Source organism: Durio zibethinus, chromosome 15, assembly GCF_047325235.1.
Source record: "Durio zibethinus cultivar Kanyao isolate XHJ-2024 chromosome 15, ASM4732523v1, whole genome shotgun sequence".
Classification (NCBI taxonomy): Eukaryota; Viridiplantae; Streptophyta; class Magnoliopsida; order Malvales; family Malvaceae; genus Durio; species Durio zibethinus.
In genome coordinates, this window is record NC_143176.1 from 9,349,192 (window position 1) to 9,363,856 (window position 14,665).

Consider the following 14,665-nt stretch of genomic DNA (forward strand, 5'->3'; position numbering starts at 1 on the left):
GAGGGTCATTGCTCGAGACCTTAAGCCTTGCGGGCTGAGACGGATGTTCGAGGTAACTGCGAAAATCATGGGCTAATGTATTGAGAGGAGTTGGATTCTTTCCTATCAAGTTTAGAAATGTGTGATCCTACGAGGTCTGAGCTAGGAAAGGCTCCCTAATGTGTGGCTTGAAAGATCTATATCGAGTTATCCATAAGAAAAAAAACTTGAAAAAGATTAACCTTGACTATGAGTAGTCTTGGTACCGTACAAATACGTAGTTTCAAAATAAGAAATGAGTGGCTTGTGACATTATAGTATCAAAACTATGTTTGGCTTAGTGATGGGATTAATATGACCCCATGTGTAGGCTTAATAACATGAAATTAAGGTGGTACTAAGCTCAAATAAAGCTATTAAGATGCGAATATGGTTTTATGGCTATGAGGGCTCAAGAATGGGCTAATGATGCATGCTCTGTAGGAATAATTGGCCTAGTTAAAAGGGTCATTGAGTAGGCTCTTGAATGCCAAGCAAAAAGGCACAGGAGTCTAGCCTTACTTAGAAAAAGGTGTTGGCTCATTTGGGCATGTGATGCCTTTATAGTGGAAGAAACTATGGTGAGATCGAAATGAGAAAAAGGCATACACCTTGAAATGGTGTTATATAAGGCCATATGGACCGAGTGAGTTTTGTCATGAGGGACATGAGGCATTGGTATTAGGATTTAATTACTAATAGTTATAAACCTCTTATAAAAGAATAAGTATTATATGTCATATCTTAATTCTAACACTAAGAGTTGAGGTTTAATTTGCGATTATCATAAATTTCGTTAAAATTCTAAGATAAATAAGTTAATTGAAGGTTAAAATTTAGAGATATCTTCTTATATTAATAATTTATTTGTGTTAAAAGTTAAAAATTAAACACCAACATTCCAAACTAATAGAAGATTATTATTTAAAATATTGTAAATCATATATCGAATAGAAATGCTTAATTTTGATAAGTAGATTTAATAGTTGTATTAATTGTTGATATTCTAAATAATTATATTTGAATAAAATCATTAGTTTATAAGAGTTAATAATGAAAAAGTTATAACTATTTAAATATATATAAACATTTATTTGTAATGGTTAATAACAAAAGTTATAAATATTATGTTTAAACATAAAATGTTTGTTTATAAATATTTATAAATGTTTAAATATAAACATTTATATTTTATTTAAACAAACTTACATGGTTGTTCATGAATGTATAACAATTTTCATTATTTTTATTTAAAAATTTTTAAAATTTTATCATGTTTTAAAGACATAATTACGTTCGTATCTCAAAATCAAAATTTATTTTTATTATTTTTATTCTCTTATTTACTTTTTTAACGCACTGTGCGTGGTGCGATGGAAATAAAGCTACCGTGCGTTTGGATCCAAATAGATCCTCGAGGCGCAATTGGGCCCAAAAATAGACCGACAGTGCAGGGCGGGGCTCCATTTGAATCAAACGGGCATATAAGATAATCCGACGATCCGGTTGGCCCAAAAGAGTATGAAGAAGTGTGGAAGCCAACCAACAGCGTTTTCTTCCGCTTGCTGCAAGTAGTCTTTCTGTCTCTCCATGAAGAGAGGAGAAAAGGAAACAGAAGATGCAATCTCCATCCACCAAATCCAAATGGGCAATTTCATCCCTCAAAAAACCCGTTACACATTGACCATCGTTTTGTTCATTGTGTTGTTCCTCTTTAGCCTTTTTCTTTACAGCAAACGTACGCTCGAACCCTCCGTCTCCATCTATCAACAGTCCTTTTCGCTCGCAAATTCCCACATCCACTCCTCCGTCCCCACCTTTCCTGACCCACCAGCTGGCGTAGAGCCACTGAACTCATCAACCCACCCGCCCATTCCTTCTATTTCTCAAGCTGTAGAGCTAGACCCTTCTTCAAATGCCACAAGCATCGATGTTCAGCTCTCTGCCCCAGACAATCAGAACCCAGGTAACGAAGCTGCTGACAATGGTGAAGAGAAGAAGAGGGAAATGTGTGATCTTTACACAGGAACTTGGGTGAAAGACGAAGAGTACCCAATTTACAAACCGGGTTCTTGCCCTTACGTTGATGAGGCTTTTGATTGCCAAAGCAATGGAAGGAAAGATTCTGATTACTTGAGATGGCGTTGGAAGCCTGATGGCTGTGATCTTCCAAGGTATACGATTTCTTCATTTCGATCAAGTTCCTATACTGAAATGGTTAACTACTTCTTGTGGACTTCAAATGTGCTAAGTGGTTGCCAACTTATGCATTTATGCTCTTGCTTAATGAATGGCTCAATTTACCTGGACTTGTTGATCTAAATTCATTGCCATTTTATCCTATTAAAAATGTAATGAAACTTTACTTTATTTGATTATCGCATCCTCATCTTTCTTAAATTTATGCTGGACACTATATCATGCAGAAAACATTTCTCAAAGGCCATACATTTGGAGGCCTAAGTATTTGTTCTCCATGCTTTTAGCTACCCCTAATTTCTGTGGCACAACTTGAGTGGAAGCAGAATTGCCTTTTAAAATCCTAAAGTCAGTTGCATACATAAACGATTTATGTATTAGAGTCATCATAGGTGAATAGCTGCTTGTTTAAGCATTCAAAACAAAATGTCATAGTTGATGAGCTCCTTTCTTTGCTCAAAAGATGTCATACATGTTCCTTTTGGTAAAGCATATGCTGATATACTACATCTATGAGAGAGGCTATAGGGATGACATGATCTTATATGTTATGGATTCTATGTAATATTTGAGGCAGAGTATGTTTAAACCACCTTCTGATCCTTCAATATGTAATATTCAATGTTCCTTTCACAGTTATAACTTCTTTCATTTGGCTTAGTAACAACTTAATTCATGAACAAAACAGAGCTGACCCATATCTGGCTTAGGCTCAATACTGAGATACTAGCTTAATCAAGAAATTATTTGCATGCTCTTGGCTTATTGAATACTGAGTACCAGTTTGAGGCTTTTCTTGAAGATGAGGAGAAATTCTCATGCCAAAGGACATCTTAGTTTTCATTTAAAGTACCATATGGAGTTTTGGTTTTATGTTTGCTTAGTTTGTGTGTCAGTGTCATTGAAATTGATTATTGAGACTTAACTTTCGCTGTGCTAGTTGGTTATGCTGGAATATATTGGGCAGCATGCTGAATTAAGGTTTTGTATTTTATTATATTTTTATTTTCTAGAAAACTGTTTTTGCAGTAATAATTGGTAAGTTAAAGTCAAGCAGGAATATATGTTTTAATTTGTTGGGCAACAGATTTGTTTATATCAGTCTTTACTAGACATTCATTTCTACACATTATGCTAGTTAAACAAAAGCTGGTTTTTTGCTGGTGATCAAGGTCCTAATCAACCTTTAGAAGGCTATAGAAGGAGTGGAGTCTTTGAGTTTATAATAGAAGAAAACTGGTTTTTATCCGGTTGGGAATATGATTAAAAAGCTGCCTTTTCCTTTCATTGTAATTTGTGTGTTCTGTTAAGTACATCATTGTTGTTTTTTTGACTTGTACAAACTTTTTTACTACATTATCAAGGATAATTAAGGTTGAAATTCTCTCTTTTGTACCACTTCAGTGGTAATAATACTTCAAGGATGAGAAACTCTAGCTATCACAAGTTCTAGATGAGGACATTATGTTGCACAAACTCTTCACTTTACCCTAACATATCCATGTCTTGACACTTCATTGGCACTATAAATTCAAATAGGTATGAAACTTGGATCCTAAAAATTAATGTAAAAAAATTTCCAAAAAAATGAACTACCCGGTGTCAGATAGATACCCGTATTTGGCGCCCCATCCCAAGTCTGTGTAATATATCAAGGGGAATGTCCTTGGTACTTCATTTAAGAAAAAATGTAAAACTTGAGGCAGTTTTTGGAGAATCTTGGCAGCTATATTCATCTAAGACTGTGGAGAAGAGCGAGTCTTCTAGCAGTGTGCCCCCCAGTCCACGTGTTTAAAAGTCCCCCAAAACTACAGTTGTTTACATATTGGGTTTTAGGCTGTGTAGAGTTGTAAGTTTGTATTCTGTAAGAGCTGAAAAGGCTAGTCTTTGGTTATTTTGGCCTCTAGAGATTAAGATAGCCACTGCAAAACAAAGGGCAAATAAGATTATGAGTGAATGAGGGCTGGTTATTGAATTTTGGACTTCAAGAAGAGGTGTATCCTTTCTCATTTTGTGCATTTACCTTTTGTACTATTAACCTTGAACTTCCTGCCCTTGCTTAAGTTCAAAGCATACTCTATCCATTGTTACAAGAACCTAAGAATATAATTAATACTTTCACCTTTCCAACTGTAAAAGCTTTTAATTCATCTTTGAAGCTTGAAATACTGCATATTGATGTTATCCTAGTGCACTGAATTTCTGGTGTCTGTTTGACAAGGCAGCGCTTTTCATTTAACTATATTGCTAATTGGAAGCAGAAATTGAGATTCATCACTATATCTATCCATATATATATCTATTCTTTCATTGACCTTATGAATAATTTAAGTAATTTCTTCTCTATTTAACGGTACTTTTCTTCCATGCATTTACTTACTAATTGCAAGTTTTTTTTTTGGCCAATCCAACTGCAGGTTTAATGCTACTGACTTCTTGGAGAAACTAAGAGGTAAAAGGCTAATGCTGGTTGGGGACTCCATGAACCGCAACCAGTTTGAGTCAATGTTATGCCTCCTCCACAAAGGCCTTACCAATAAGAGCAAAATGTATGAGGTCCATGGGCACAAGATAACAAAAGGAAGAGGGTACTTTGTATTCAAATTTGAGGTAACAAGATGCTTGTTATATTGCTGCATTACTTAAGCTGAATACATTCTTTTAAAGGCTATATTTTCCTTTTGGATTACTCAAAAGTTTGTCTCATAATCTTCTCATAATCTTCTTGCCTCTTTCATTAGGTTTCTTCATATTTTGGTAATTGGATAGGTACATCTTCAAGCATCTTTTTCAACTAACGTTTTAACCTCATCAATCAGTTCATGTCTGATTTGACTTAAGAATATACGACATTATCCAATACTGTAATCTGCTATTTTATGGAGTGCTGTAATAGACTTATATACTATTTGTAAAAGTAGGTAGAAAGTTTTCTCATAAAATTTTAAATATTGCAACAAAGTTTAATAGGATCTCACTTACTTTTAAAGCATTTTTTACTACAAAATAACACCAAACAGAATATTGAGACCCAGCTCCACCTTTGACATTTCTATTTTTATTTTCTTTTTATTTATTTTTTATTTTAAAAATAAAATAAAATTCAAATGAGAACCGCTAATGGAGCTTGCATTTCTTTGTCATGTTCTTTTAATTTTTATAACCAACTGAAACCAAAGAAGGATTGTATGACAAGCAGCAGTCTGTCATTTCAAAGTGGTCTGAACTCTTAACATTTTAATCAGGACTATGACTGTACAGTGGAATTTGTGAGGTCACATTTTCTTGTAAAAGAAGGAGTCCGCATTAATGGACAAGGGAACTCAAATCCAACTCTATCAATAGACAAAATTGATAAGACATCTGGTCGATGGAAGCGGGCTGATATTCTCATATTCAATACTGGTCACTGGTGGGTTCATGGAAAGACTGCCCGAGGGTATATCACCAATCTTACTACCATTATACTTCATAATTGTTTATTTTATGCTATGTTGATTTACTTTTTGTGATCATTAATCTTCAGAGTCACTTGTTTTCTCCTTTTCATTTACAATTATAGAATCTGTTGTCAATTGAGTTGTTTACAAGCATGGATGCATTGCCATCATGATGAAGTTCTAGTTCAGTTTAGTGTTTCAAACTTTTTATTATATCTTATCTCTGCAAAATATTATAGCACTTTTATGGGGAATGATGAATATGATTAGTTGATGCAGGATAAATTACTATAAAGAAGGTGATTATCTTTATCCAAAATTTGATGCTGTTGAAGCTTATCGAAGAGCTCTGAAGACCTGGGCAAAATGGATCAATGAAAATATTAAACCAGCAAAAAAATTGATCTTCTATCGTGGATACTCTTCTGCTCATTTCAGGTATAGTTGAAACCCATTTTATCATCATTAGACTAGCTTCAATCTCATTCCATTGCTAAACAACAACCCCCGGTTCATACACACACACAAAACTTTCCCTTTTAAGAAAATTCATATAGGGAAATAAGATTCATGTGATTCACTATTGAATTTCAAAATGAAAATCTATATACTGCTTGCCTGTTTACCATTTGGTCAAAAAGGTTTTTAATCAAAGAATTACTATATTTACATACAGGGTATAATGTATTTTATATAAAATATTTACTAAACTAGCGCCTTGAGAATGTTGTGTATATTGGCTAATTAATTTCTGCTTCTTGAAATAGAGGTGGAGATTGGAATTCAGGTGGATCTTGTAATGGGGAAGCTGAACCAATCTTGAGTGGGGCCTTCCTTGAAACCTACCCTTTGAAAATGAAGATAGTGGAAGAAGTGATTAAGGAAATGAAGGTTCCTGTGATACTGTTAAATGTAACAAGGTTGACCAATTTTCGCAAGGATGGCCATCCATCAATCTATGGCAAGAGATTAATAGAAGGGAAAAGGATTTCTACAAGGCGGCAAGATTGCAGCCACTGGTGTCTTCCAGGGGTTCCTGATACCTGGAATGAGCTTATCTATGCCACTATGTTTTTCAACAAACAATTTTCAAGAGGTGATAAGTTTCAACATCTAGATTTTAATTTTATTTGGCGAAAGGGAGACTATAGGTTATTGTTGTTAACAAAAATATTTATGTTTGTCACTGCTTGCAACAGAATAACTTGCAGCAGTCCGGGACATGGCACATGGCCGCATGGAAGGACAATACTAGCGCTGTATAGCTGGCAGATGAACTAATGTGCAATACCTGAAGATGGCGTGGTGGAGTAGACGGGTAAGGTAAGAAATTCAAGTTTAGCACTGAGCAACGAACTTGAAGGAATAGGAGACAACCCAGGAATTAGAAGAAGAGAAAGCAGATGACTAGCGCATTCAACCTAGCTACTCATATTATTTATAAGCTTGGTCTTACATAGGAGGTCGCTGATTGAAGAAAATCTGTGCATGCTTGGTCACACGCTCGGTACTTTTTCGAAGTACAACCACATTGCAATGAACGCTTCGAAATTTTTGTTCAAAAATTTTGTTTATTATTTATAAAAGCTTTTGCAAAAGATAAGCTTGAAAACCAAGCCCCTCTCCTAATTTTCTGTTTAGAATGGAAGAGCAATAAATTCTTACTCCCTTGCTCGGATCAATGGGCTAAGCAAAGCTAGCGCATGTGTTTTCCTTTATTTTTTTTTTCCTCTTTTTGGTAAAGAAAGTTTTATGATGATTAGATTTGTTAATTTGTATATTTATATTGTGTTTTATATGAAAATTATATGTAACATTTCATGTCAATAAAGAAAATATAAAATATATTATTATGATTTTTATTAAATTCATAATTTTTGTAAAAATTTTAAATAAAATTAATTTTTTATGTATTATTTTTATATCGTATTATTACGTTGTTGCATTGATGTATTTGTCCAAGTAAGAATTCATTATGTTATAATATTCATGACAAATTGAAAATAATTTAATATTTTAAAAATTAAAAAAATAATAAACTACGGTAAAAATTAAAAAGTAAACTGATAAAAAAAAAAGCAAATATAGTTTTATTTATTTCATTCATGTAACAAACAAGAAAAACACCCTATCTCATTTTACACTTGTTTTTATTGATTTTTAAAAATAAAATGTAATGGATTTAAAATTTTAAACGTTACATCTTATCTATTTTAATAAATATATATTTTATTATTTTACATACCCTTCCTTTATTTACATATCAAATTATCCTATAACAATAATAAAATACCATTAATTATTACACATCATAACTCAATTTATTTTAGACAATAATTCAAATGAGGACAAATTGTAAAATGGTACAGAAAGAGTTTCTAAATTGGAGTACAAGCTTCCAAGACAACCAGGAATAGATCTAGTATTTTTTTCGGCAAACTGTCTTTTTTTTTTTTTTTTTTGTCTTTTTTCCCTAACATGAATTTTTTTTATGTTTGAAAAAATATTTCAAATTCAATTCCTTAAACAAGAAGATTCATTGACCAGCCATTGAATCAATCATTGGTTTGAATTCGAAAATTTCTCAGTTTACTATAATAGTAGCGAAGGCAGGGAATAAGGATGTTTTTGGGAATATCCATAAGAGGAGCCGACAACTGTTGGCTCGAATTAGGGCTTAAAAAAAGCATTAGAAGAAAATCCGAATCCGTTTTTGTACAAGCCTAAAGAGGAATTGGTAGGTGAGTATAGTGAGTCTTACTATAAGAGGAGATGCTTTGGTTTCAGAAATCTAGATCACGTTGGGTACTTCCTTCGATGAGTTCTTGTGGTTTTAGGCTTGCCCTCTTCTCTTGTGACTTTGATCATGTATTGTGTTACTTTTACTGAAATGAGGATTTTATTGAATGGAGAGATTACTGAGGGTTTTAGGTTTGAGGTAAGGAGATCCGGTGTCTCCTTATTTATTTATTTGTGTTATGTCTTCAAAAACTTACTATGCTTATTGACAATGCAGTGCTTAATGGGAGTTGGAAACCTCTCTTGCTTAATAGACAGGGTCCCACTATTTCGCATGTAATTTTTTTGCGAATGATATAGTATTATTTGGTGAAACATCTGTCAATCAATGTGAGGTTATGGATTGTCTTGGTCAGTTCTGCTACCTTTCAGGCCAGAAAGTGAATTTTCAAAAGTCTATTTTTATACTTCTCCAAATGTTAAATCTCGACTTACAGGGATATTGCAAGAGTTGCTGGCATGAAGCATAGCAGAACACCTTGACAAGGTTAACAGTGGACTTGGGACTTTGAAAGCTAAACAACTTTCACTGGCAAGACGTGCTACTCTTGTACAATCAGTTACTTCAGTTATAGCTAATTACACCATGCAGTTGGCTAAGTTACCAGTCTCGGTTGAAGAGGAAATTGACAAAATGAAGAGAAATTTTCTATGGGATAGTGTGGAGTATCAGAAGAAGGTTTCTGTATTGAATTGGAATGTTGTGTGTCAACCTAAGACTTTGTGGAGGTTTGGGGTTGAGGAAAACTAGTGACACGAATAAAGCTTTACTTGCCAACCTGGGATGGAAGCTTATCGATGGTGATAATTGGTTGTAGGCAAAGGTGCTGAAATGTAAATATCTTAGAGGGGCTGATTTCATTCATGTAATTAAAAGCTGGGAAGTTCATATACCTGGAGGAGTATATTAAGTAGCAAGGAGGAAGTTGCTAGTAATTGTGCCAACTAAGTTCATAATGGAGGGACAACTTTTTGGTATGATGGATGGTTGCTTGAAAAATATATGCTAACTATTGTCTTGATCCAATCTCTTTGACTTTGAAGAGAGCAAAGGTTAATGAAGTCTTTGTGGATGTGCAATAGGATGCAAATGTTTATATGAGATTGTATCAAGTATAAGGATGATGCCGCAAGTAGACGTTGGAAATAATAGAGGTTGATTGGTTCTGGTTGCAATAAACCACCAGATGACTTTATTAAGTTCAATGTTGATGAGGCTGCCACTACAAATCTATGTGAACTCACGACGGGAAGCATCTGTTGAGATAGAGGAGGCTTGTAGTTATTTGGCTTTATGTTAAAATTGGGCAGAGGTTGTATTGTATTTTAAAGGCAAAACTACATCTTATTTTACAAGAGGCTTTGAAATTGGCTTGGAATAAGGGTGTTAAGATGGTTGTTGTAGAATCAGATTCATTGGTGGCTGTTAACAAAATTGAAAGACCTTTGGAAGATAAGAATCCGTTTAGTAAAATTATTTTACGGTGCAAAGAGCTTACATCAAGGGATTGGCAATGCACTATCACACACATCTGTAGGGATATGCTTGCAGTTTTGGCCAAACAATGCAATTGGGGACTCTTGTTGGTGGAACAGACTCCTATACAATAGGTGCATTATAAGCAGGAAAATTGCTCGGGTGTTACCAAGAATGAGGTATTGTGTGAATTAGCAAGCTTGAGTTTGCTCTTATGCACAAAAAAAAAAAAAAAAAAAGGTGCTATTATGCTGCTTGTTTTATACTATATTAAAAAGAATGAAACAGACAATGTAGCACAAGAAATTAGACTTCTCATCAAGCCTAGGGTTGATTAATTTAAAGATCAGATTTAAGGAACTAATCGATAATTTGAAATTTGTTGATACGGAAAAATTATGTACTGAATTTTTAGTATTTAAAATTTAAATGCTAAATTTATGATATAAAAATTGTTTAGTACGTTATTGAAATATATATATATATATTTATAGAACTGATTTTTTATTGAATTCTTTTAAAATAAAAGAGATATATGATTTTATGAACATTTCCCATTGATAAAATTTTATAAAATAATAATTAGATAAAATAATATATATTAATTAATATAATTAAATATAATTATAAAAATAAACTATACTTAATATATTAAGTAGCATATTTTTAATACTTTTTTTTTATTGAAAATCTCCTATTAAGTTGTTTATAAAAATGAAAGATAAAACATATTAAAAAAATTGAATTCTTAAAGATTTTAATTTCAATAGTTTATAATTTTTTAAAATTATATACAATTAAGATTGTAATTTCCCAATATCATAAATAAAAATTATAATCACATTGTCCAAAATTCACATTAAAATTAAATATACAAAGAACAAACAAAAAAATCTACAAATTTATAAAGAAAAAAAAAATCAAGTTCAAACATTGTAGTATACATATTATTGATCTGCAATAAAGAAAAATAAATTAACAAAAAATATTAGTAGGATATAAAAAGGATTAACATTATAAATGTCTCATAAACTTTAGTAAAATGCAGAATATGTTACATAAATTTTAAAAATCTTTAATGTTATATTTAAAATGTAAATTTATTAACTAATATGATAATTATTCTTAATATAGTTAACTTTAAATGATATCACATAATAGAAAAACAATCTTCCAAACACTATATCATTTATCATATATAATATTATATTACAGAGTAATTATCGGATAAAATGTGTTGATATAGATTCCAATGTGAATAGTCTTTCTTTATGACACATAAAATAATATTTAAATTATATTATTTATTAAATAACTCTATCTAATAAATTATTTAAATTTAATATGTTTGGATAACTATTTAAATTCAAATCAAAATCTATAAAAATATTTATAATTTTACATAAATTTTAAATTTAAATATATTAAATTATAAATTACCTTTTTTTTTTAATTTAATCATAAATCCAAATATATATAGGCTTAATAAACTTTTATTAGCTGTCAAATAATTTTATTTAATAAATTATATAAATTTAATATTTTTGGATAACTATTTAAATTCAAATTAAATTCTATCAAAGATTGAAATTTTTACATAAATTTTAAATTTAAATATATTAAATCATCATTTATCTTTTTTTTTTCAAATTTAATCATAGCTTTACATATATATATGTGTGTGTGTGTGTGTGTAAGCTTAATAAATTTTTATTTGTTGAAATCAAAATCTCAAAATAAAAATAAAAAGCTCATAAAGTGAGAGTTTCACCCTCTAACCAATGTTATTTTATTTTTAATTATTAGAATTAGAAATTAAAAAATACATTTGTTTGATGATTATGGTTGAGGGGTTTTGATAGGAATGGACAAAAACTAGAAGGAATAATAATCACATCATACTCGTGTAAGATAAATTCATTTTATGCCTTTATTATTCTTTTTATTTCTTTCATTTTTTATGTTTTATTTTTAAAAATAAGTTTGTGATGGCCTTTAACTTTTTTTTAATGTTTTTATAATATTGATTTTTTTTTTAAGATTTCAATAATGAAAGAAAAATGAACGCACATTTGGATTGGTTCTAATTAGGTAATAGATAAAGTTCATTACTTTTTTTCATATTTTATTTCTTTTTTCTATTTTTTCCTCTATTTGTTTTTTTTTTTTCAAACAATTTATTTGGTTTTATTTGCATTATATGATATATACATTTAGATTTGATTTATTCTAAAAGAAATTTGTTCATATGTTTTTATATATATTTAGTTAAACTGGATATTTGCTATGCAAAAATACAAGATATCTAAATTATATTTACGTTCTCAATTTGTATATATAGATTCTATTTTAATAAAAAAATAATTATATATGTTAAAGTATATATGTAAAAAATAAAAACTAATAAAAAGTAAATAGTTATGACCAAATTAATAATTATGCTTTACAATTCAATCAAATATATATAAAAGAAATTATTATTATTATTTTTTATGTTTTATTTATTTTTAGCTTTGTAAGATTTAATTGTTTAAGAATATTATGCTAATATAAATGTCTTTCACAATTTAATCAAATGATATTATATATATATATATATAGATATCCATATCAACATATAAACAATTATTAACCATGACTATTCTCTTTTAAATAAGTCAAAGTAAAATTTTATTAAACGTAGTGAAATGATTATAATTATCCAACCACAATTAAAGGCACAACAGAGTACAAAAATAATATAAAACCTTAAAAAAATTGTACCAACATTATGTGAGAAATCCAAAAGCGTAAATAAGAATATTCCTAGCACTCAACATTCCTAACACTCAAAAGAACATATTGACCAACAATAAAAATCTTTATTATTTAAAATTGAACTTTTCCTTTTTTATCGAACAAGAAAAAACTAGTAGTAAAAAATTTATTGTTTAGTAAATGAATTGAAAAAATAATTTTTTTATGAAAAAGAAAAGAGTTCTATAATTCTTTGAATTTTTACAATAGCTTTTATTTTGAAAGAGTATTACAATATGTATAAACTATTACCTAGTTGTATCTTAAAATTTATGAATGTATATATAATAAATCAATAAAAATTTGCATATTCTTTTATTAAAGTAATACAAAAAATTAAGGTTAATAAAACTAAACTTTTAAATTATAAAATATAATAAAAACTTTTCGTGCATGGCACAGGTTGAAAAACTAGTTAATTAATAAAATAATAATTTAAATATTATATTAAAAATTTTTAAAATTTAAATACCACGTTGAAGATATCATTATTGTTCAAGAACATTATCCCATATAAAAATGATAAAAACTAAATTATATAATCAAATAAAAATGATATTTGGTCCAAATGATATTATATTTTTGCATAAACTTTTTAAAATCTAAATGTTTACAAATATTAGTTCGGCTTTAGAGGGTAAGTATATAAAATCGTGGATCTCTGAGATAATATCGTTCGTAAAAAATTGGACCATGTATTATTAATAAAACCTTAAGACCACTTTAAAACGGTCCAAGCGGTTCAGTTGATCTTGGACCGTACCACAAATTTTTGAAAAAAAATAAAAATAATTTTTTGTATATAGTATATAATATAACATGTATCAACGTCCGATAAGACTCATATGGAAAGAATTTGTAATTTTAGTTTATTTACATGTGAACCATGAAGTGTGATTTTATCTTATTTATATTTGTATTGTATATTGGATATTCAACTCTGCTCTGTTAGTTCGGAATAATATAAGCTTGTAAATTAATAAAGTTTTTAACAAAAAATTTGTAAATGAATTTGAGTTCTATTCTTTTATTAAATTAAACAAAATGATTTTGAATAAAATTTTAAAATTCTTTTAATAAATGAGTTATCTCGAACAAAATGTGTTTAGGTCATTTACATATAAAAAATTTTTAATTAATTTGAACCAATCTCGAACGATAGTGAACAAAATCAAACTCGTTTGAGATCAACTTGTCTTTAGCCTTAGAAACAAAAGGAAAATTATTCAACACCCTTAAAAGTATTAAATGTGCGTCCAGTTAAATTTGGATCCTCAAAAGTTAGTCCAAACATTAAAATTCTAACAAGTGTTTTCATCGATCCCGCCAAAGTTACTACTAAGCTTTGATATGGCTTAACCACAAGTACAAAATTTTAATTCACAATAAATTGATAAATTTTGTTTGGTATAAAATAATCACTCAAAAAATTATGATGATTTACGTATGATAATTAAATTATCGTATTTAGTAACCACTTAATAATTTTATGTGATGGTGATATTGAATCATCAAAAGTGATTAAATAATTATCTTAAAAGGTGATAAAATTTTCATCCAAAGCGATAAGAAATTTTTATTATCGGAATTAAGTGATATATAAAATTAACAATAATGAATATTATCTATTTAATATATAAATTAAAATTAAACTTACTTCTTTTTAAAATTAATTGTGACTATTTTATATTATAATTTTTATAGTTTCAAACTAATATTCATTGTAATAAATTCAAAAATATTTTTTATGATTTTTTAATTTTTTAAATTTATTTATAATATAATCTCTTGATTTTAATATATTAGTTTTATTTTCTAATTCAAAATTTTTTTACATAATTTACACTACAAAACTAGTGTACAATTAATAAAATATATTTTTAATTTAATAATTTAATTATATTTATTATGAAGTAAATCAAATATTACTAATAGT

General features: G+C 29.3%; 1 protein-coding gene across 1 annotated transcript; it reads left to right on the forward strand.

The window, feature by feature from the left end:
- The first annotated feature begins 1,547 nt into the window (after window positions 1-1,547).
- TBL5 (TRICHOME BIREFRINGENCE-LIKE 5) lies at window positions 1,548-7,524 on the forward strand. The gene is made up of 6 exons (XM_022897707.2): window positions 1,548-2,192; window positions 4,635-4,827; window positions 5,463-5,656; window positions 5,937-6,095; window positions 6,425-6,753; window positions 6,857-7,524. The coding sequence occupies exons 1-6, from the start codon at window positions 1,609-1,611 to the stop codon at window positions 6,859-6,861; spliced, it is 1,464 nt and encodes a 487-aa protein (XP_022753442.1). The 5' UTR covers window positions 1,548-1,608; the 3' UTR covers window positions 6,862-7,524.
- Window positions 7,525-14,665: the final 7,141 nt, after the last annotated feature.